The following is a 24,824-nucleotide window of genomic DNA, read 5'->3' on the forward strand; positions in this document are numbered from 1 at the left end:
TAATCCAGTAATACTACTCTTAGATATATATTATAGGTATTCATTATAGACATTCAAACGAAACTTGTACATGAATGTTCATAATAGCACTAGTCACAATAGTCAAAGGTAGAAACAACCTAAATGTCCATCAATGGATGAATAGAAAAAAAAATGTGATCTATCCGTACAATGGAATTCAGCCTTAAAAAGAAATAAAGTGTTGATACTTGCTACACCATACATGAACTTTCAAAATACTAATTGCAAAAAGCCACAAAATATCACATATGGTATGATTCCATTGTTTTGAAATAGAGTTGTCTCTTGATATCTGCAGGGGATTGGTTCTAGAACCCCCCACCAGCTTCATCCTCAGATACCATAATTCACAGATGCTAAAATTCCTTACATAAAATGCCTTAGTATTTACATATAACCTATTCATATTCTCCTCTATACTCTAAATAATCTTTAGATTACTTATGATATTTAGTGCAACGTAAGTACTGTGTAAATAGCTGTTATACTGTATTGATTTTTTGTATTAGTTTTCATTGTTGTATTGTATTTTTTAGAAATATTTTCTACCACAGTTAGTAGAATCCACAGATACAGAACCTACAGACATGGGTTCTGCAAATTTGAAAGGCAGACACATCCAGAATAGGCAAAATCATAGAGGCAGAAAGTAGATTAGTAGTTGTCAGGAATGAAGGGAAGGGGAATGGAGGATGACTGCTTAAGGGATACAAAATTTATTTGGGGGTGATGAAAACATTCTAGAAATAGACAGTAATAATAGTTGTACAACATTGTGAATGTACTTAATGCCACTAAATTGCACAATTTAAAATGGTTAAAATATTACATCATGTATTTTTTGCCATAATAAAAGAAAGATTCAAAACAAACCGATTTTACAATTCAATCTATTTAAATCAGTAAACATGTATTAAGCACCTACGATGAGCTAAACATTTCACAAAGAAAAAGTGAGTGATAAACAAATAAAAAAAGCATATGGTTGCCAGGTGTGGTGGATCCCACCTGCAATCTCAACACTTTGGGAGGCCAAGGTAGGAGGATTACTTGAGCCCAGGAGTTTGAGACCAGCCTAGGCAACATGGAGACCTCATCTCTATAAAAATTTTTAAGAATTAGCTGAGCCTGGTGCCATGTGCCTGTAGTCCTAGCTACTTGGGAGGTTGAGGCAGAAGGATTGCCTGTGCCTAGGAAACCAAGGCTGTGTGGGCCATGGTTGTGACACTGCACTCCAGCCTAGGAAACAGAATAAGACCAAGACTAAAAAAAAAGTTTGTTTTTTTCCTCTCAGGGATCTGAATTACAACTTTGTGGCAGATATGTACTATTATGTATATTAGACAAGATAGAATGTATCTGGGATATAATAAAGACACATAAAAATACTGTATTGGCAGTGCAAAAGGAGAACTTAATTCTAAGGCAAATTGTGAGGGAGAAAATAAAGGTTGACTCAATCATTTAAAAAAAATAAACAGGCACCATATCTATATTGAGTCAATAAACTATCATGGGTGACTTATTCAGGCTTTGGTCATCCAGATGCCTGGTTTTTTCACAATCAATGTGATTGACAGGGAATCTAATGGGACACGGTGCTTAAATAGACCAAATTGCCACATCGACCATTAATCTGTCAGGATTTTCATGCTGCATACTGGGCCCCAAGTTTATTTGCAAGGTATAGTCTTTCATGACCACATACCAAGGCACAACTACCTGGTATTCTCCCCTCAGCATTAGTTTAGACCATATCACTTTGTACTTGCTCAGAATTCCCACCTCCTTTCTGCCCAAGTCTGAGTCCTTAGTTCCCTCCAAGTTCCAGGTTTCTCTAGGTCAGAAGCAGTACTTTTTATAATCAGATACTCATGGAATACTGCAAGGCCTACTGACAAACTATTCTAGAGGTTTTTGGTCTTTTCTGGTTATAGATCCTCTTGAGAATATGAGAACAGCTATAGAAATCATTCACACCTACACATACACACAAATTGGCAAGTAATTTTAGGAAAATCACAGACTTTGTGAATAGCAGAACCTAGAAAGGTTATGGTGCTAGCACATCATATAAATTATTGCTCTATTATAAACCATGACTATTCTTTATATGCTCCAGGTTGAGAAACAGTATGGCATAGAGTTAAGAGCACCGGCATTGAGTGAACCTGGGTTCAAATTCTTACTGTGCAACCTACAAGATACTTAACTGTTGTGAGCCTCAATTTTCAAATTTTAAAAATAAGACTGCCTTAAGGCTTACACAAAATGTTGATATAAAGAAATTAACTCTTCCCTCAGCCCATAATTATCTATAAATCATAGCTTTGATTATTATTATATCAACCCTCTTAATTTTTAGGTCAAATGCTTTCTAAATGATTTCCAATGAAATGTAGAGTAATGTCTCTGAGGCCAATGTGTTCTTACCCCCATTTTACAGATTAAAAGACCTAGGAAAATTTAGAAACCTAATTACCTAGGTCAAAGTCTTTTGTACTATAAAATCTTTTCTGTGGATCCTCCTATTCTGTTTGTTTTTTGAATGAGTCTTTAATTAATATCTCCAATCCCCTTCTCCTTGAGAAGAGCTCTTCTCCTTTTGACAGGCAGAGAACAGAATGCTTCTCAGTTCATAGAGGAAAAACAGCATTTGGATGTAGTTAGCTGGATGGAAATCGGCAATCTCATTTGTGATGAAGGCACTGCTCTTTTATTAAAAGGACCTGGCAGACAGAGCCACGGGAAGGCAGAAGTGTGGATTTCCATCAGTGCCTCCCAAGACCTTGCTAATTGGAGAAGAAAGGCCATAGACACGAGCCATTGCCTGTGACTCAGAGCTAACTCTTAATGAAGGTTCACCCCAAAGCTGCTGCCAAGAGCAGGCACTGGAAACAATCACTTAGTGTACCACCCTGAGGTCACAAAACCGCCTGAGGTGATGGGGATGAGGGAAAGGAGGAGGTGTTATGAAAAGGAGACCTATTTATGTCCTGTCTCCTCTTCCTCTACTACTATAGGGAATGATCCTCCTTTAACCCACATCTCAAATATTTTGAACTGATTCAGAGCTTTCTGAGAGCCTAGCAAACAAGGAATCAAAACCTGTGGGACCTGAGAAAAAAATTATATTTTTGAGCCTCAATTTATTTGTCTGTTTAGTGGGGAGCATAAACTATAACTCTCAGTTGGTGGGATAAATAAACAGGCTAATGGTTATAAGCCCAATTCCTAAGAAGGAGGAGCAGGCATATATATATATGTATAGAGAGAGAGAGAGAGAGATAACACTTCTCCTACATTTTCTTTTTCTACTACTTGTTGCAAGATGATTTTGGAAATATTTATCTTCCTCCCATTTGTAATGTTACAAGGGAAGGGTAACTACCACTTAGACTACTCCTCTTGCTCTTCCCTCTCCTATCCCTCTCTCCCCTTCTCTTCCCTTCTTCTATCTTTCTCTTCCCACTTTCTTTCCCCTTCCTCTCTCTCTTTCCTTTCTGTCTTCCTCCTAATCCTCCTTCTTCCATTGTCACTCTAACAGAAATCATATTCAAAAACTCAATGCAGCAAATATATATTGAGTTCCTATGTCTATGGCACTGCATTGAATACATGAATTGCAAAGTTGGCGAAACAAAATCTCTGCCTTTAAAGAGGCCTATACTCTAATAAGATAAAAAATAAAACCTAAACACAAATGAATATGCTGCAAGGTGAATTTTTAAAAATCATGCTGTAAACGAGGGATAATCAGAGTTATGAAGGGACCAGAGGAGGAAAATTTTTATTCAGTCCTACATATGTGCATATAATTTCTGAAGATTAAGTAGAATGCCAGTAAGTTGAGACAGAGATGCACACCACTCTCGGTAAAAGATAAGGCTGAACAACGGCATATGGAAAAGGACAGGGTGAGTTGAAGGAAAGAGGGTCTGCATGATTGGGCATATTAGTCATTATCATTGCCTCTGATATTTGCATAACACTTAAGTGTTTACTGGAAATACTCATAGGAAACTCCCACCTACATTGTTCCAACAGACTTCAGAACTGAACTTGGAAAAGGAGTTTGGGATCCCCATCTTGGAGGGCCTTGAATGCCAAACTGGGAAGTTAGTTCTTAAATTTCAAGATTTTGGGGAAGTCATTAAAAGATTCCAGTCAAGGGTCAATCCTAATTGACTATGCCTTAGGAAGATTAATACAAAAGGATGAACTAATGTACACTGAATAAAGACTGACTGAAAAATTATTAATCACTTGACTGATTCATAAAGAAATAACAATCAAGCTAGGATTTATCTTTAAAGTGGTCAATTATGCTTTTTATGTATATGTATTTGGTTTATCCCTCTAGACTATAATCCTCTACTGTGACTAGCACAATGGTTGTTCTCAATGTTTAGTGTATCATAAATATTTGCTGAAGTTTCATGGATTGATTTGCTGAGTTTCTATTATCCAAGGAACATTGCATTTATTCACTTACCATATACTTAATGAGCACTTGATATTGGCCAAGCACATATGCCAAGGAGGATGCAAAGATAAATAAAACAAATATTTTGCAAACAACACATTGGTAGAGATGATAAAAGTAATACCTAACATTTTTTGAATGCATAATCTGAACCAGGCATAATATATATTCTTACATGCATAATTCTCACAACATCCATAGGAAGTAAATGAGGAATAGAGGCTCAGAGACTGCAGTAACTTACCTGAGATCTCTCAGCAAGCAAATGGCAGAATTAGTACTTGAACTAATTCTAAGGTCTCTTCGACTCCAGGGTCTTTTCTTGAAACCAATATTCTATATTGTATCTCTTTACATAAGAAAGAAGGTGTCAATGGCCATAATGTAGAAGGTAAGAAAAGCAAAAGAAGTCAGATGGCTTCTCAGAAGAGGTGTCATTTGGAGGATACAATGGCATGAGCTCTTCCTGGAAGATGTAACACCCAATGCAATGGAAAAGGCACAAGCAATTTTGAAGAATATTTTACATGCTAGGCAGCACAGAGGATAGCATATAGTAGGCCCTCAGGAAATAGTCATTAGGTGGAGCTGAATGCAGTATGATGTCGGATAAGAAGTATAATAGTTCAGATAAAACAGAGTTCACTGTGGGCTACGTGATTCATTCATTGATTCATTTAGCAAACACCTTCTGAGCAGTGTCTATATACCAGGTTATATGTGTGCTAGAAAGAGAGAATCAGGAATCTGTATTCCAACTGAGAAGTAAAATTAGTAATAGAATGATTATACTATTGTGTGATAAATCCTAGGGCAGGTTCTTAAAGTACAGGGAGCCACTGAAAGGCTTCAATGGTTGGTGAGGGGGTGTTACAGGAGCCTTCCTTGGATGCATGGAAGTTCAAGGAATGGGGAGAAGATGCACAAAAGTACATATCAATAAAAAATTTTAAAACGATACCTGCAATGAAATGTAAGACATTTTCCAGTCCTGAAATACAGATACAGATATGAGTATGTGTTAGATGATGGAATAATACAAATCCAAGAAGATTGACAATGGTTACATATGAATAGCGTGGTGCTAAGTTAAGAAGACTAAACTGTATACCAAAATCTGCATAGAGGCTGTGAAGGGTTGTGAGCAGGAGAGTGATGATTTGATTTGGCTTTAAGAAGACCACACTGGCTGCTATGATGAAAACAGATCAGCACAGTGAGATCAAAATTAAGGAAGCTGGTTTGGCAAACATTATACTGATCAAGGGAAGGGAGAAATGATGAGGTGAGGAGATGAACCCAGGCAAAGGGTGGAAAAGGAATGATTTGGATGAGGGAACATTTGTGTTGGGCATTGAAAGATGGACCACATTCAATAAAAGAGAAAGGTGATATCATTTAATAAATAAAGAGAATCTGGGTGCATGAGTGCTAGGAGATAGTGCCTAGTCTGGAAGGAGGTGAGGTTTCAAACAAAGATGCAGAAAAAGAAAAGGGAAAGTTCAAAGAGTAGGAAGGAGAATGAAAGAAGAAGAAAGAAAGAGAAGAAGAAAGAAGAATAATTTGAGAACAAGAAATTAAGTGAGACATTTGAATGTAAAGATTTAGAGGAGGCTCCAGGTGGCTCTGCTGGAGGTTCAGGTAGAGGGTAGATGATACCTCAAGTCAGTGGTCTTTTATTCCATCTCTCTTCCCTGACCTGATCTTGTGTTCATCTTTATCATCCTCCCATCAGTCTTTCTCTCTGGAAAATTAGAAATGGGCTAATGACCTCACTCATTTTTCACTGAGAAAAATACTATATGCCACTGAATATAAGATGCCATTCATAGTCAAGCATACCATTGTTTTATGTATATAAGAAAATAATACTATGCCAATTAAACTAGGGCACACCATCAATTATAAGAAGCATTCTCATTTCAGAGGTATTACACTCTGATAAATCATTCAAATTATAATTTACAAGTAACTAAGAAGTAAAGTTCAAGGAAATGCCCCCTCACCACACTTATGAATTGTACCCACCTCTGGTTCCTCACAGTTTCCTTTGCTTGTTGTTGCTAAGAATAGGTGCTCCTATCCCAGGAAAATAATTCGATTTAAACACAAGATCCTACTCACTCTTGCCTGCTCTACTTTGATCCTAAAATCGCCCTTCTTTTGCTTGCAGTGTCAATTGTTCCCTCTCTACCGAATAATCTCCAACATTATATGAAAGTTTTGTTGCTTCTATGATAAAAAAGAAAAAATCACTTGACTCCCTGACAACTTATACTATTATGTCATTTACTGTAATACCCATCTGTTGAGTTTCCTCTTGAATTTATTCTACTCAAGATTTCACCCCCATAATTCCATTGAAGTATTTCTTGTCAAGTTCACCCATGATCTACATGCTACTAAAACCAATATTCAGTTCTCAGTCCTCATATGAATTATCCTATCAGCAACATTTGACACAATTACCACTATCTCTAATTTGGGGAAACATTCTTTATTGAACGTCTGAGATACTACACTCTCTTGGTTCTCTTCCCCTTGCCACATTTCAGCTTCCTTTACTTGCTCCTCATCATCATTCTATCATGCCAACCTTTTAATATTAATTTCTCCATGGCTCAATAACTGGATTTCTTATTTTCTCTATCTAAATTCTCTCCCATGGTAATCTTGCTCAACCTCATCTCATTAAATATTATTTTAATTTTAATTTATATTTTTCAATTCTCTCCTCAGACCTTCCAAATGTCCACTTAACATCAATATTGGATATCTAATAGTCTTGTCAAACGTCAGTTCAAACCCAACAAGGTTTAAGCCCAGTTCCTCCTATCCCATCAAAACTGGTCCTTCCCACAGTCTTGCCATATTAATACGTGGCAATTCTGCTACAGCAGTTGCTCAAGCAAAACCAAACCTTGGTGTCATCCTTGACTTCCCACTCTTTCGTTCACAAACATTTTCCAGTCTATTGCTAAATAATGTCAGCACTACCTCAAAAATACATTCATAAATTCAGTCACCCTTCACCACCTACATTGCTGCTATAATGATCTAAGCCACTATTTTCTCTCACCTGGATAAACCTGACAGCCTCTTAACTAGGATCCTTGTCATTGTTTTTGCCTTTTATAGTCTTTTCTATTCAGTGCCATGGTGATCTATTTAAAATGTAAGTCAGGTCAAGTTACTTATCTACCCAAATTTGTAATTGCTTCTCTTACATCCAGAGTAAAATCTAACCTAAAGTCTTTCCCATGGTCTACAAGTTTCTACATGAATTCTTCCCTCACCAGTTCTCTGATTGTAAAGAAAATATATTAATTTGTTTATTGTCAGCCTTCCACACACCCACACACTAATTATAGACATCAAAATGATTGAGCTATCTTATTCATTGCTGTATAATCAGTTTTTTTAAAGTATCTGACATATAGTGTATGCTTAATAAGTAATGCTAAGTAAATAAATGAGAAAATATATGAAAGAGTAAATTTCAAGATCATTCATAGATTTTACCAAAATGTTCTCTTTGTATCCCTTTCCACATCCGCAAGCTACTGAGGCAGAACTCTGCTTTCTGTATACTTCACCATATGGATACTAGATTAAATTACATGACAATGTCGGTAAAACACTCAATGGGTTTCTTGGAAAGAGAAGCATAAAAATAAGAAGTTATCATTATGCCATTAGTGTTATTACTTCTGGTTCAGCTGTTGCTGCTATGACTACTAATAACCTCTGATCATTTTCATGATCCTTTCTTTCTCTGTTCTAACTTCTTCCCATCATTTTTTTTTTCTATTTCGTTCTGTCTTTGCCCTAGTTTAATAAACATTCTATGAAACCCCACAAGGTGAAGGTCATTAAAGTGTCATATTTTTCTTAATCTACCAAAATAAACTTCTGCAGTATCTTCCCTCCCAGATTCATTCAAAGAATGAGAAGAGAAATAAAGGAATATGGGTGATAACATTTCAAGAAGAAGCTTAAAATCAGGCTGTGTGAGTTAAAATTCCAGCTCATTCACTTATGAAATAACCTTTCTAACTCCAGTTTCCTCACCTGCAAAATGAAAATGTTATCTATGCCTTCTTCATAAGAATTATGATTAGGATTTAAAAAGTAGCAAATTATATAACAAAACAAGTTAAAATTAAAATACAAACAAGCAAAAAAATCTAATAAAAATAGATTAGCACAGTCCTTGGCACATAGGAAAACACAAAACAGACAGTATATATTATTATTTCTGAATCTTCTAGCATCAGTTCATGTAGCCTGCCCCCCAGCTGGGTTGAACCGCCTCCCACTTTTCCCCATCTCTCTGCTTTATACACATTCTCTCTTTGTAGAAGCTGTCAAGATGAAGCACATTATTAAATACAATTTTAATAGATGCATATTGTATATACAGAAATACACACATAAAAATAATGTGTGTAAAACTTTATTCATTTTCACAAAGCAAACACACCCATGTGCTGCCACCCAGATTAAGTGATACATTTTAAGACCCCCCAGTGGATGTTTGAAACCACAAATAGTACCAAATCCTATATATACTATGTTTTTATATAAGTATATAATATGTATGTATCATTGATAAAGTTTAATTTATAAATTAGACACTAAAAGAAGTGAAAAAAACTAACAATTTAAAAGAAAAATTATAACAATAAAAAAAGAAACAAAATGTTACCAATAACCCCAGAAACCTTTCTCAAGCTCCTATAGTCACTTCCCCATTCTTCTCCCCAAAGGATAAACCTCTCTAAACTTCTAAAATCATGTATTTGTTTTTACTGGTTTTGATCTGTATAGGAATGAAATCATACAACCTGTACTTTTTTGTGTCTGTTATTTTTTTTTCACTCAATGTTCTGTTTGTGAGAGTCTTCCACATTATTGCATGAAACAGTAGTTTATTCTTTCTCATTTCTTTCTGGTAGCTCATTGCATAAATGTATTGTTATCCATTTTCATGTTGGTGAACAGTTTGGTTGTTTCCAGTTTGTAGCTATTTTGAGTAAAGCTGCTGTGAACATGCCCTTGGTGAACCTAATACAAAATTCTGTTGGGCATATCCCTAGGAGTTGAAGTTGATGGATCATAGGGCAAGGATACAATCAGAAGTTTTCCAAAGTGTTTGTACTAATTTATACTCCCATAAGCAATGCACCTAAGTTCCCACTGCTTCATAAGGTCCCTCCTTGATATTGCCAGTTGCTGTGTTATAATACTAAATTGTGGTTTTAATTTACATTTCTCTGCATACAAGGAAAGTTGAACTCTTTTTAAAATGTTTATTTGCCATTTTGGTACTCCTGTTTATGAAGTGCCTGTTCAAGTGTTTTATCCATTTTATATCCTTACCAGACTATTTAACTTTTTCTTACTGATTTTAAGAGTTTTAAACATATATTCTATAAAGTGTCCTTTGTTAGGTACATGCATTACACATATTTTCTTCCACTCTGTGGCTTTAATTTTTTTCTATTAGTAGTATATTTTGATGAACATAAATTTTAATATTAATGTAGTCCAATTTATCAGTTTTTTTATATTTTGTGTTTTTTGCATCCTACAGAATAAATGCCAGCCTACCCAAAAATCATGAGATATTCTGAGATATTCTCCTATCTTATATTTAAGAAACTCTTTTGTTTTTTTACCTTCCACCAGGAGAATATGATTCTTCTTCAGATGTCTTTTTTTCCCTATGGCTCCTTTATCTGAAGAAACAGAATGAATCCCTCCCTTTTCTGAATCCCCATAATGCTATGTATTATGCTATTATTCCTATGAGGTTATATATTACCTTGAATCATATGTATTTTCCTGTCTGCTCTTTCTATCTCATCCCCACACTCCATTCACCCAATTATCTAAATTATTCATAGTCTTTTCACTAAATCCTGGTTATAATGCCTCCTAAGTGACTCTAGAATTGATCTATTTCTTTTCACCTCAACTGGTACTTCTGTGGTATAAATCTATGACATTTCATCTTGAGTTTTGCAGGAGCCCCCTAACTGTCACCAACCTCGAATCCACCCTTCTCTAATTAATTGCCCGCACAAGACTCAGAGTGATCTTTCAAAATGTCAGTCTCTTCATGCTACTTCCTTTTTTAAACTCTTCTATGGTATCCATTGCTCTCAAATTAATGTTTGACTCATTAACGTGCTGCAGAAGCCTTCTAGAATTTGAAGGATTATCTTGTCTTTCTCACCATTGATGTCTCTGCTTTAATCTCACAAGACTTTTTCATTTCCTCAAATGCCCCCTCGTAAAGATCCTTCTGTCTGCCTCTCTATTCATGCCCCTGCCCTCCTTTTCATCCTTCAGGTCTCAATCTATATATCTTTTTTACAGAAAACTTTCCTAACTACTCTCTAGTAGGCTAAGCTCCCATACTATCTGTAACCACATAAACCTCATAATTTTTCTCTATTAAATTTTATTACACTTATTATTGTTTGTTTGAGGCTCATCTTCTCTAATATAGTGCATATTTCCTTGCGGTAGAAGCCATGTCTGCCTTGTTCACTACTTTATCCTTTTGCTTAGCTCACTGCCAACATATGTTCTTAAGAATATCATTCTGTTGAATTGTACTTATCTGTGCTCATACGCCCAGGGTCCAGTTTTGGCTTTGGCATGTAGGTAGAATAAAGGCTTTATTTTCACAAAATCCTAGAATCAGTTTAGAGAAAAACTTAAAATCCCTTACTTCAATCACTCAACCAAATTAAATAATGCTTAAATAATCCTAATAGCATTTTGAGCAAGTATAATCTACTGATAATTGTCTGGTAACAGGGAGTCACGGCATCCTTCAACAACTTAATCCAAGTTTGTGCATAAATGTGCCTTAAAAAGGTCTAATTTATTCTGAGTTAAAAGTTAGAATCCTTATAATTTTCCTCCTCTCACTAGATTGAGCTTGGCCCATTTAATCTCTATTAGTAATTTTTAAAAAATATTTTGTACAAGACAGTCCTTTAGGTATCTGCAGGCATGTCCTTTTGGCTTCAAGTTAAACTTCTTTTACTATTTATCATAGGACACTCTCCTCCAGACACGCAGCAGTTTCTCAACATCCCTCTTGCAGTGTGATGCTTAAATGTGGATCCAATCCTCCAGGTATGCTCTGACCTATCTAAAGTAGGACAGAGCTGCCAGTTTCTTTTTTGTGGATAACATACTTCTAATAATGTAACTAATGAAAGATCTCAGTTTTGGAGAACAGAAGTCACATAAAAGAGTTACTTTTGGGGGAAAGGAGTTTAAAATTAGTTATGAAACTAAATATGTATTTAGAATGAGAAAAGGTGGGGACTTAGAAGATGTGAAGATCCCTAAACTTTAAGCTTCACTGGCTTCAGGGACATCAGCCTCTATATGTTCCTAAGGTCTCAATAACATACTTGGTAGTAACATGTCATTAATTCCTTCTATGTTTATTCCAATGATAACTCACAGGTCTTTTCACCCTCAACATGCACAGCAGGGGGATCAAAAACAGACTGGCACCACTACCTCAATTTAAATCCTGCCTCTCACTTCACAAGGAACTCCTATCTTTCTTATCTACTTTCTTAACAGGCATTAAACCCTTCGACTCTTTTTTCCACCAAAGTGAATAAAATTATTTTCCATGTATTTGAGATTTTAGTGTGTTATGTTTTCTTTTAATAGTAAGACACTTTCTTGGCCTGAATTTCCCTGAAACAGTTTCATTCACTGCTCTCAGGTGACACCACCAAGCCTTCTGTGTACCATTTTCTAACCATCCTCTATAACAGGAGCATGAATCAAAGAGTTATCAAGAAACCAGAATATAAAAGTCATATTAGGCTCTGCTTTGCTCTACCTGCCAATCTTAACCCAACTTCCTCCCACTGACATTCAGAATCACCTTTATCGCATAACTTTCTAGAAGGTCACATATTTAGTCTGCTCAAAGTTAAAGCATGTCATATTTTTTCAGACTATAAATTTAACACATGATCATTGTAGAAAAGTTACAAAAGAAACTAGAAGACTAAAATAAGTTATCTTTAATCTAATTATCCAGAGGTAAATTATTTTAGCATTTTGGAATATTTCCTTACTACATTATTTATCTTTTTTACATTGCTAAGATCATGCCATATATTTGGACAGAAACCTTCCATTTATTAATTAATGTTATATAAAATCATTTTCACATATTATTTATAAGTATTTCAGCACGAGCTTAATATTGTTATATGGATACAAAATAATTCACTTAGTCTTCTCATGTGGAAAATTAAGATCTTTACACTTTTTTGATATTATAAATAATACTTTTTAAAAACAGCACTATGTGCACTTAAAACTTGGTCAAATATTTTTCCCTGAAATCTCCTCTATTCTTTATGATGTGAATTAATAAGGATGAAATTATTTTTTCTTCTTTTTTTTCAAGTCAAAATCTCACTCTATCTTGACAGGCTGGAGTGCAGGAGCATGATCATACTGAACATGACTCGTGGCAGTCTCTACCTCCTGAGCTCAGGTGATCCTTCCACCTCAGCATCTTGAGTAGCTATGACTACAGGCATGCACCACCACACAAGGCTATTTTTATTTTTTATTTTTTGAAGAGATGAGATTTCACTGGTCTCAAACTCCTGGGTTGTCCGCCTCAGCCTGTCAAAGATCTAGGGTTGCAAGTGTGAGTCATTGCACCCAGCCTGAAATTATTATTTTTAAAAGTATACTTTCTTTAAAATTATGCATATATATGGAGTATCTAACATGAATTTGACACATATCAGGCATCAAATAAATGCAAATGTTTATAGAGATCAACAAATTAGCCCCATAAGGATTGCATTCTCATTAGCCATGTACAAGAGTATCTTTCCTTCTGCACACAACCAGCATTGAGCATTATTATTTATAATCTCTGCAAAAGCACATGTATGTTTGTGTATATATATATATATATATATATATGGGGTGGGGTGGGGTGTATATTTAAGATTATAAATGATTATCAACTTAGGGGAAAAAAAAATTACAGAGAATCAAAAATTCTATGAACGTCTTATATTTGGGGGGATTCAAATAACACCTGCCAAAATCCATTGAAAATCAAAACAATAATGCAGAAAATTCAGACAATATGATATGAAACTTTAATATATATTAGGTCTGGGGCATCTATAAAAATGCCGTTTAGACATTTTCATCAAAATAATCAGATAAAACTCACATTTTCTTACTTTCTATATGAAAACTAATTAATAATCATGAATGTGATGTCCTGTATATGATAACATTCTAAATATATATAATACTATCTGATAGCTGTCTAATTTCCATATTTACAGTTTTCATTTGTTTTTCTGGGCTTCATCTTCTCCGTTCTCCCTGCATACATCCCCTCCTAGTTCTCTCTTTCCCTATACCACATCTGTGCTGTGTCCGCCAACTCTGGCCCTACTTTTTCCACCAGCTTCCTACCTTGAAGGTGCAGTTTGCTCTCCGTGCTTTGCAGAAGGACGGAACTCACAGAGTCCAGATTGTCATAGCTGTTACAGCCCAGAGGCCCAGTGCGTGTCTCTGTGACCTGCAGTGGACATCAAATGAGACAAGTATGAGACTGGTGTGCTTGTCTAGGACAGATTCTAAGAGTCATTCTCCAGCAGAGCAGAGCCAATGGAAAAGCCATCTAGCCTGAGTTGATGGCTGCTTTCTGTGCATGATGTCTGGGACTGTGTGTGACTCTCATTGAGCAAACAGGATAGCAGAATGTTCAAACACACAGACTGGATGCCTGTTTCTATACTTGATTCTCACTTCACAAGGTCGCTATAAGTATTATATGAACTAATAAGTTGAAGCACTATATTTCAAAAAAGCATAGGCTTTGGAATCAGAAAAATATATGCTAAATCTTGGTTGGGCCATTTATGTACTGCGTGACCTAAGGACATCACTTAACTTCTCTTAGCTCCTGCCAATCAAAGCTGGTCAGTCTTTTTCAAGGAGATCGTGAGGCCAGATACAATGCCTGGCACATGACACAAATTCAATAATGGGCACCCTATCACAAAACATCTCTGTAAATTGTAATGAGCACATATGCACTATTAGTAGGCAAGAACAATAAAAAGGTCCCCATTTTTCCAGAAGTTTCAGCAGCAAGCATAATCAGTGCCACCACAGGAGAAAATGCCCAATCCTATGAATGTGCATTTTCAAAACAGTGTCTTAGAAGTATTGTGGTATTGGACAACAGGAGAACAGCTATTCAAAAAGATAACTTTGAAACAAGAATGGTTTAATATGAAAAGAAGCCTTTTCATCCACTGGACTTTGCTTCCCATTATTTCAGGTTGTTTTGAGGTTTGCAGCCAAACACAAAAGACACAGCATCCATCATAAAGAGTGATGACTTGGGAAAACACCACCTGTACCTTCTCGACCTTCTTCCAGCTGTGAGACCTTGGATCAGTAATTTTCCCTTTCAAAGCCTCAACTTTCTCATCTATAAAATGTTAGTAATGCTCTTATTCACTTCAACAGATAAAGAGATCATATTTTTGAAGTGTTTAGCACTTAGGACATAGTAAATAAATGGAGATAATTAGGTCTTGTTTTGTTTTGCCTTACAAATAACTTATACTTTATATACAGAATAATAACTTAGTTATTATTGAATGAGAGTTAAAACTACCAATTTATTTACTTATTTTTACTAAAAATACCCACAGTGACCTGGAGGACAAATATGCTAAACTTTTCCACCCAAGCCAGCAGTTGTCCTTAAGCAAATCCAGTAGTGAGACAAGTTCCAGTCGGCTGAGTTTTGAGGTAGTGGCAAGAAATGACCAAAAAAAAAGCCAAGGACCAAATTGAGTGCAGAAGATGGTGTCTCCTGTAAGAAATGTTTTCTTGAGTGGCCTCTGTGCAATTTCTCTGAAAAATTCCTCCTACGAAGGCAGACTGCAATTCTAGGATGCACAAAAGAGGATTATCTTCTGACAGAGCTTCAATATCTCAATTCTACATCCCGTCCAGGGAGGGAGAACCATTTTGTGATAATGAAAACCAGGCCTTTGCGGCACTCTGACTCTGTTGGCTTCATAAAGATCCATCTCTCTGCGCTGAGTTCCCTAACAAGATAATCCCCCAATATAGGCGATTCTTCTCAGATAAACTGGCCCTTTGTTTGTTGATCTGATGTATTTCTCTCCTTACTGCCTCCCTTCTCAGTAACTCTCTCCCTCCCAAATATCCCCTCCCCCCTGGGTCAATTTCTAACTCATCTGCCTGTGTTTCCCTTGACCTTATCCCCACTCCTTTCCCCTACAGATATCTTGGAAAGTCTTAATATAAGGCTAGGTTTGCATTTTATTCAGAAGAAATTACAATGAAGACCGTGAAGTAAAATGCAGGCATCATCTAGTTTAAGAGAATTTGAGATGGAAAAATCATCACTGAAACCCTCAGAAGAACGAATTCTTTTATGTCAAAAGTTCACCTACCTTCTCTTTATAGAGGTAGTCTTGGAATTTATTGTATTCTAAATGAAATTCTTTTAAAGTTCCTGGGCTCTAAGGCACTGAATTGAAAGTCCAGAGCTGCTTTGTTCAATATGACTATTTAACTTTAACTAAAATTAAATATACTTACAAATTTAGCTCCTCAGCAGCCACACTGCATGTGTTGGATAGTTCCATGTGGCTAGTGGCTGATATCTTGGCCAGCACAGATGCAGTACATTTCTTTCATCTTGGAAGGTTCTATTGGATTCCACTGGTGTAGACTAGTGTGGGTCAGAAAATTCAGGGTGCTTGTTTTTTGTAAATAAATTTTTACTGAAACACAGCCATGCTCATTTATTCACATATTGTCTATGGCTGCTTTTATGCTACAACAGCAGTTTAGTAGTAGCAACGTGGGCCATATGGTCTGTAAACCCTAAAATATTTATAATTTGGACCATTGCAGGAAACATATGCTGGTCTCTATTCTAAAGAGTAGAGTTCTAGTCCCTTTGATGGTATTCTCTAATTGTGTAACCCTGAGAGAAAGGCTTTCAACCTTGGGCCTCAGTTTTCACATCTGTAAAATGGGAGCGAGGAAAGAGATACAAAACACGGGTATTTAAAATATCGTAGAGCTGGGCGTGAGTAATCCGACTCTTGCTAGCTCTGAGCTCTCAGGAAAATCATTTACCCCTTCATAGCCTCAGTTTCTTCACCTAGAAAAGAAGTCTGATAACCATCCATGCAGGAGACTGAATGAGAGAACTGTTGATAATTATGTCATGACCATAGTCAGGCACTCCAGTAAATCAGTGCAGGTGGGCACCCTTATGACAGTGCTCATGGTATTACTGGGCATGTGACAGTATCAGTCAGAGTAGCTGGCAGAGGGCACCATGAGCTACATGGTTATGAAGTCAGGAATGATATCTGTCCGTCTACTCATAGAATGTCTGTATTGCAGTGCAGTTATACTGAGAGCCTACCACCCATCCATCTTCAAGTTGTACCTTGATTGCTCCAGTCGATATCTGGATCTCATGGAGCCTCCTCATGGTGCCATCGCGGTCGACAAAGTAGGATGATGCAAGCTGGTGCAGCGCTTCAACACTTTGAGTGGCATTCCCTGACTTCCTGTCGAGGCGACTTTTGTCCATATACATGGTCAAAGCCTCCTCCCCTGTATAGGAAAGAAAAGGAGATGAGAAAGCCTGTGGAGCTTTGGTGTGGAATGGCAGGCACCAGGGCCTGCGTGCTAAAAACAGCCACAAATCTCCAACTCATTTTGCCCAAATTTTCTTCTGCCTTTAAAAATCAGGGGCACAGTTCATAAACAAACTGTCCAAGATGGCTGTAAATACCAAGCTCTACTAAAACAAAGATCATTAAAAATCCCCCAACAACTGAGTCCACCCCTTCCTAAATTGCTTCATGCTTCTCACCAGCACTATCTACAACACAACCTGCCCCCCTTCTGAGAAAGTTGTCTCTTCTATAAAATGATAAATTTGACATACATATTCACTTATCATTTTTTCTCCTCCTCCCCTCATCATCATTCAATTCCTCCTTTTCCTCCTCTCTATTCTTCTCTCTCCTCAGTTCTCATTTCTTCCTCTCTACTTTTTTCTCTTTCTCCTCTCCTCCATTCCTTTCTAGATAGATGGATGGGTGAAGAACAAATGGATGGCTGGATGGTTGGATGAATGGATGGGTGAATATAGACAGGTATTTGGACAGATGGATAAATGGATGAATGATAGATATATAAATGTAGACGTATACATACAAATTTATAGACTTTTCTCCATGAAGTTTTTCTTAGAAATGCATACATAGATTACTAACACTAGTAGGCTCTGATGACTCTTAGTTTGAATAATGAAATATTTTATCAGAACTCCAGAAAGGACTCTGCAGAAATGTCCGCCAAATAGATTCTCTCTACTCTCTACCAACTTTGGAAATGTGGGTATGTTTTTTAACTTCTCAGTCCCTAGGTTTATTTATTTGTAAAGTTAGGAGAAAGAGAGTACCTAATCCACTGAATTACTAAAGGTAATAAATTAGTTAGTAGACGTAAAGTCTTTAGAACAGTGCCTGGTTCACTGCAACACTGAGAAAATGTTTGGAGTAGTAGTTAAAGTTATAATCTCTGAGCTGGCCTGCCTTGTCCTGAACCTTTGCTAACCTTTCTGTGCTTAAGGTTTTTCATGTGTAAACTCAGGACCCTAACTGTACTTACTTCATATGGTTTAAAGACGGTTTAAATTAATTACATAAAGTACTGAAACCATACCTGACTCTTAGTAAGCACTAGGGAAGTATCAGCAGACATCACTGAATTATTATAAATTATCAATTTCATGATATTTATTCTTACATCTAATCAATTCAATACAAAAGGAACAAAAACTATTAGTACTTTCCGAGAACCCAAGACTGCTATCTAGGAAAATTAAAATGTCTTTAGAATGCTGTTGACTTTTTAAGTGGAAGAAGAAAAAAAATTGCTTTCAGAAGGAATTCTAGCCTGTCCCTCACTTAAATGTCTGATTTTTGAAATCTTATCCATTTTTCTAGGCCTATTTCTAATGGCACTTCCTCTTTTTTTTTTTTCTTTTTTTTTTTTTTTTGAGTTGGAGTCTCACTCTGTCGCCCAGACTGAATTGCAGTGGCCGCTCCCGGCCACCGCAACCTCGACCTGCTGGGCTCTGGCGATCCTTCCGCCTCAGCCTTCCAAGTAGCCGGAATTACAGGCGCGTGCTACCACGCCCAGCTACTTTTTTTTTATTTATTGTAGAGATGAGGTCTCGCTGCCCAGGTGGGTCTCGAACCCACGGGCTCAGGCAATCCACTCACCTCAGCCTCCCAAAGGCGCGGGATTACAGGCTGAGCCACCGAGCCCGGCTGACACTTCCTCTTAATACCTCCTCTTCAGTCCCTGGCATACTCCTATGTACTCTTCAGAGTCTGATTGGGTACCATATTCCTGCTAAGCCTTCTCCAACTGCCCTCACCCCCAGAGAGAAATTGTCACCTTCCCTCTGCCACTTTCAGAGCTTGCCCACTCAGTTCAGCTCAGTGTGCACTCAATGAGTGTCACTTGTGTGCTGAGTATTTTGACAGACACATGAATGAGACACCGAGATGGGCTGTAAATATAAGCTACATGCCTATCTCCAAGATTTAGTATCAAAATGTAAAATTTTTCATTAATAGTTTGTTCTATTAATTACATGTTGAAATAATAACATTTTGGAAATATGCTAAATAAGATATATTGTTAAATGGATTTCCCCCTTTTTAATTTTCTTTTTTTAATGTGGCTGTAAAAAAATTTTAGATGACAAATGTGTCTCACACTTGGAGTCACAATATGTTTCTATCAGCCAATGGTAGTCTAGGGACACAGAGTCACAGGAGATAATTTCAATATATCAGGTGGATAGCCAAGGTAGAGGGATGCACAGAGTAAAAGGCAGATCAGAGAAAGAGTGTCTGCATCCTGTAGATAATATGGGTCATGGGGCCTAGATGATCTTGTGTTTCCAGCTGTATCCTTTGCTGCTCTCTGGGTTTGCTTTTCTCTATACAAATGTGACACATATTTTCTCACTGTTGGGGCCCCACTTTTCTGTTTTTTTCCTAGCTAACTTCTATGCATCCCTCAAGTATCACCTAAAACATCACATCTCCTGAATTGTACCCCATACATTTAAAATAAAAAATAAAAAAATAAAATATCATGTCTTCTAAGAAGCCTTCCTTCAACCCCCACTTCCCGTCTACACTAGATTAATAACTCTAATCATGTGTGCTCTCTCGGAATTTTCTTTTTCTCCACAGAACCAAGCACTGTGAGGTCAGGGAGCATGTAGAAGTATTTCCTCAATCCATTGTCATTATCTAGCACAATATAAGTGTGTACTAAGTCTTAGCAAATGCTTGGGGGCTTATGAGTTAATGAGTAAGCACGGAAGTGGTCCAACTTCATAGTGTTTATTCACTGGCATGTCTGCTTCAAACAACTAGATTGAAATCGTCCACCAGGAAGATTCATCACCATCAAGATTCACCTCCAGGTTCCACATACTTAGACTGGAGTTGGGTTCAGAGTATAACATTCATTTTGCATGTTCCCATGAAGGTTTCACTGTCATTTAGTAAGGCATTTACTGTCCTTTAGCTCCCAAAGCAACCTGAATAGACTCGGCTTAAAAATAACTTTATATTTAACTAGACTTTGAGTTCCAGGGTTGGTGAGAGGTGGGGCAGGGGAACAAAAATTCTATTCAACTGACCTTTCTAATGTTCCAGTGTTCATCTAGCACCTGATGGAAAACGGATGTGCACTTACCATTTGATGAATAAATGGATGAGTAGATGAATAAATGGGTGGGTAGATCATTGAATGAATAGATGAATAAATAGATGAGTAGAAAGGTAAATGACTAAACAAGTGAATATGCTATGAGTTAGAGCCATAAAGCAGAGAAAATAAATATTCCAGGTGACAGCTCAGTTTCTCTTAGGGGGCCTGTGAAAGAAAAGGTGAAACAGGCCCTGTTCCCTCTGGACTGAGAACTGGCAGAAGCAAACCCTAGATCAAGAGGGGTTAATAGGCTTCTTGCCACATTATTGAGACTTAATTTCTTGTTTATTAAGAAACATTCTGTTTAGAGTAGCTATCCCACTTGGGGATTCCTGCAAATTGCCTCTTCACCCCAAACAGGCCTTTCCTTAGTCTTCCTGTTCTCCAGGGGACTTTGCCTCCCTGTATGTAATACCTTCTCAGAGAGAAACAAAATGGGACACAGACACACAGGGATGGAGGATGAGGTGGGAGCTGATCATTTTTATCTTTTGAGTCAAAGGAGATGTTGCTCCCAGATGAGAATGAGGGTGTCTGGACTTTAGACCTCTAGGACATACCACTTCCTTTCCTTCCTTCCTTCCTTCTTCATAATTTTATTCTCAGCCTTCCTCTTAGTGAAGGGGATATCTCCCAAAATGCGGGGTGGGAAATAATGAATGTACACACAAATATTTACCCACAAACAAAAAATATGAGCCCTTATATATAAAAAGACATTCATGAAGTACATAAACATTCACACACATGTGCAAGTTCACATACAGACATATATATATAGTGCAAAGTATACATATATGTGTATGTGTGAGCTTGCACATATATATATATGCATACAATATGGATGTATGTAGCCCATGTATAGGTTAACTCACATCCAAACATAGATAACCATCTGTGCACATCTCTCTATACAGGTAGACGGGCACTTCCTTTCAAACATAATACATGTAAACTTAATTGTACAGGTCACATAGGCACCCAGCCTTTAAGGTGTTCATTTTGACTCAAAATATAATCATCAGAGGAACTAAAGAAAATTTCCTGTGTGTCCTTTCAGACAGAATCTTTTCCTTTACCATCCTTCATAAGAAGATCGTGCACACCACCTATTTTGAGTTTCAAAGATTTCATGAAAAATATGGGGATCCCAGCCGGGCTCGGTGGCTCAGCCTGTAATCCCGCGCCTTTGGGAGGCTGAGGTGAGTGGATTGCCTGAGCCCGCGGGTTCGAGACCTGCCTGGGCAGCGAGACCTCAACTCTACAATAAATCAAAAACTCAGCCGGGCGTGGTAGCGCATGCCTGTAATTTCAGCTACTCGGAAGGCTGAGGCAGTAGGATCGCCGGAGCCCAGCAGGTCGAGGCTGCGGTGACCGAGAGCGGCCACTGCACTCCAGTCTGGGCGACAGAGCGAGACTCCAACTCAAAAAAAAAAAAAAAAAAATGTGGGGATCCCATAAAAATCTCTTACTTGTTGGTCCTCACATCAGTTTCCTTTCTACGTCCCACTTTCTTTCTTTCTTTTTCACTCTCCCTAAAGAGCCAAACATATGCATTTCTTTGTCCCATGGGTAACAGTTTAAGAATCATCCTTCATTGTTTGATTACACCCCTGTGAACTTACCTAACACAAAGAATTTAATCAAAAGCATTTCTTCTTAATGAATAAATGTTCTCGGATAAAAATTATAGTGAATATCATTATCTGCCCTCCTTGTATATAGATGGAGAAACTGATATTCCAATAGAAAAGTGAATTTCTCAATATCTCCTATTCATCCAGTAAGTGGCAGGATTGAGCCTTAATGTTAGGTCATTAGATAATATGGGTTATAGGGCCCCAAGTTTCTTAGTCCCATTACATAATAACAACAACAATAATTATAATAATCACAAAAATTCATTAGATGCCAGTGTGTTAAGCGTTTTAATGCATCATTTTATTTAATCCTTGTAATAAGCATGAATAAAGTGCTACTATTGTGACTATGTGCGGAAAAGAACTGAGGCTTACATGATGGAGTTACTTGCCAAGGTGACACTAAACTGGTGAAAAGCAAGAAGCAGGACTGAAAGCCAGGTGAACAAACCCCAGAGCCTGTTCCCCCAGAACAGCTTCCTACATCTCTTCTCTCACATTTCAGAGGAGTCCCATGAGAAACATGCTTCCATGAATGAATGGATGAAATAATAATGTAGGAACGACACAGTTTCTGGCACATAGTATTCAATCCACAGTATATCTCTTTTCCTTTCCTTTCTCCAGCCCTCCAGGTTGAGGGCTGAGGGAACACTTAGGGCCTGCTGTCTAGCACTGAATCTCAATCAGAGTTTTGCATATTTTAAAATGTTGTGTTGTAAAAACAAGAAGGGAACAAGACTCTGTGAATAATTCACCACCTCGCCTTGGAGAAATTAAAAATATATTTCATTGAGGAAGAAAGGTCTTTGTTACTTGGGGTTTCCAGGGACTCCGACCAGAACATAGCTTTTAATAGAAGAGCTAAATTGGTCTCAATGACTTCTTTTTTTTCCAAGTGAAATGGGAGATGGGAGATATTCAATGGAAGGGGTACAGGTTAATGCCACATTCAATGCAGAAATGAATTCATTTTTACTTTATAATAAAATAGAATTTATACTAATGATGCAATGTTCAAGGCAGACTCTACTTAATTTAATACCTACTAGCAACAGACAACACATTATAATGCTGGTTGATGAACAAACCCCAGAGTCTGTTCCCCCAGAACAGCTTCCTACTTGGAGTGGATGGGTGGGTTGGGGAGTGAGTGAACTGATTAAGGAGAAGACTAATGTTGGATCACAGACATAATGTAGGCTTTGTGGATTGAAAATCCTAGGTTAAAAACTTGGCTTTGTCACTTACTGTAAGCTATGCCTCTTGAGGGTCTCAGCTTTCTTATTTATAAAATGGAGGTAATATGACTTAACCTGCAGCTTAGAGGACTAAAGACAATGTGCCAACCTTACTATGTGGCTAATACTTATTAAGTAGTGGTTAACATTATTGTAAGAATGAATAAATTTGCCCAACCAATCTCTTCACCACAATCCCCACATAATCAAATTACTAATGTTGTCTTACTCAAATTGTACACAGTGTGCTTAACCTAAGAAGAGCTGCCACCTTCCTTTACTTAACCAAATCCTGTCAAGCTAAACTGTCACTTCCTCCTTGAGGTCTATACTGACCACTCTAGTCTTTAGTGCTCAGGCCATTTCTGAAGGAGAAGATAATTATACCTCTATCCACCCTGCCTCTATCAATACACCAGTTTCTTTTAACTGGCATGGGACATGTCTAAATGCACCTAGCAGCTCTGTAACCAAGTGACATGGTACTCTACGACCAAAGGAACTTTCTCAAAGTTCAGAGGACCCAGTCACTGCAGCAGGAAACAAATGCCTAAGGGACTGCTCACAGTATGAAATGATGCATGCAGGCAAGACCCATAAGCATCCAAATGCACTAGTTGGAACCATTTCCTGTTCCTTGTCCTTGAATTTATTTTCTCCCCTCCTTTCAGTACTCTTGTCCTCTCTGTCTCAAAAATGGATCAGACTTGATGGAGAGGGATGGGTAAAGCTAAGCAGGGTGGAATAATCAGTCCGCTTTCCCATTAACCTAGTCCAAGCTCATATGTGGTACAAATAAATAGCCTATTTGTAAAAGGATAACCTCAAATTACCAGTCTCTAAAGTAGACTTAAATAAACAAAGAATATTCTTTGAACAATACTTGAAATTTAATTATTTCCCCAGATTAGACCACACTCCAAAGGAACTGAGACAATTACATTGGTAAGCATTTTTGATAAACTGAGTCAATTCCAAGGATAAGTCAATTTTCACAAAATGTATAAACTCTCAGATTAGACAGCCCCCAGAACTGAATCATCTGCTCAGATATGACCACAACCGTCAAGACAATTTGGCTTGTCTGGCCATGTATGCCTTTGTGTGATGTGTGATTGAGGGGAGGCTAAGAAGGCTTTGCTCTCAGGCCATTTCACTCTCCCTTCGATTCTAGACCCAAAGTCATGACAGGGTTGTGGCTCCACAGCTGCTGACCTACCTCCCAACGTGGCAGAGATGAGAAGGTGGGTGCCGTACTTTTTGATGATGGTATCGATGAACTGCTGAGTGGTGGGTCTCCTGCCAAGCAGGCGAATGCTCCTTTGAAACTCTGGCATGAGGGGCACTGGATGACGGACCAGATCTCTTCTCTCGATAGCTGTGTTCCTCACCTTCCAACGGGCAAACTCCCTGGGCAGAAGAGACAAGTAACACTCATCAACTTATCACCACAGCCCTCAAGTCAAAGTCTACCCAATCATCCCATCTAGGCAACTCTCTTTAGGTGAAAGACTGTCTGCAGTT

At 37.6% G+C, this 24,824-nt stretch overlaps 1 protein-coding gene across 1 annotated transcript in view; it reads right to left on the bottom strand.

The window, feature by feature from the left end:
- Positions 1–24,824, bottom strand: part of BRINP1 (BMP/retinoic acid inducible neural specific 1) — a 187,736-nt gene that overhangs the window by 53,909 nt on the left and 109,003 nt on the right. Inside the window, exons 3-5 of the mRNA XM_008065596.2 lie at positions 24,520–24,710; positions 17,055–17,224; positions 14,015–14,120 (exon numbers count right to left, since the gene is read on the bottom strand). Of these exons, the coding sequence (XP_008063787.1) occupies positions 14,015–14,120; positions 17,055–17,224; positions 24,520–24,710 (467 nt within the window). The remainder of the gene's footprint in view (positions 1–14,014; positions 14,121–17,054; positions 17,225–24,519; positions 24,711–24,824) is intronic.

This window comes from Carlito syrichta, unplaced genomic scaffold (genome assembly GCF_000164805.1).
Source record: "Carlito syrichta isolate Samal-C Ts95f unplaced genomic scaffold, Tarsius_syrichta-2.0.1 Scaffold308678, whole genome shotgun sequence".
NCBI classification, from domain to species: Eukaryota; Metazoa; Chordata; class Mammalia; order Primates; family Tarsiidae; genus Carlito; species Carlito syrichta.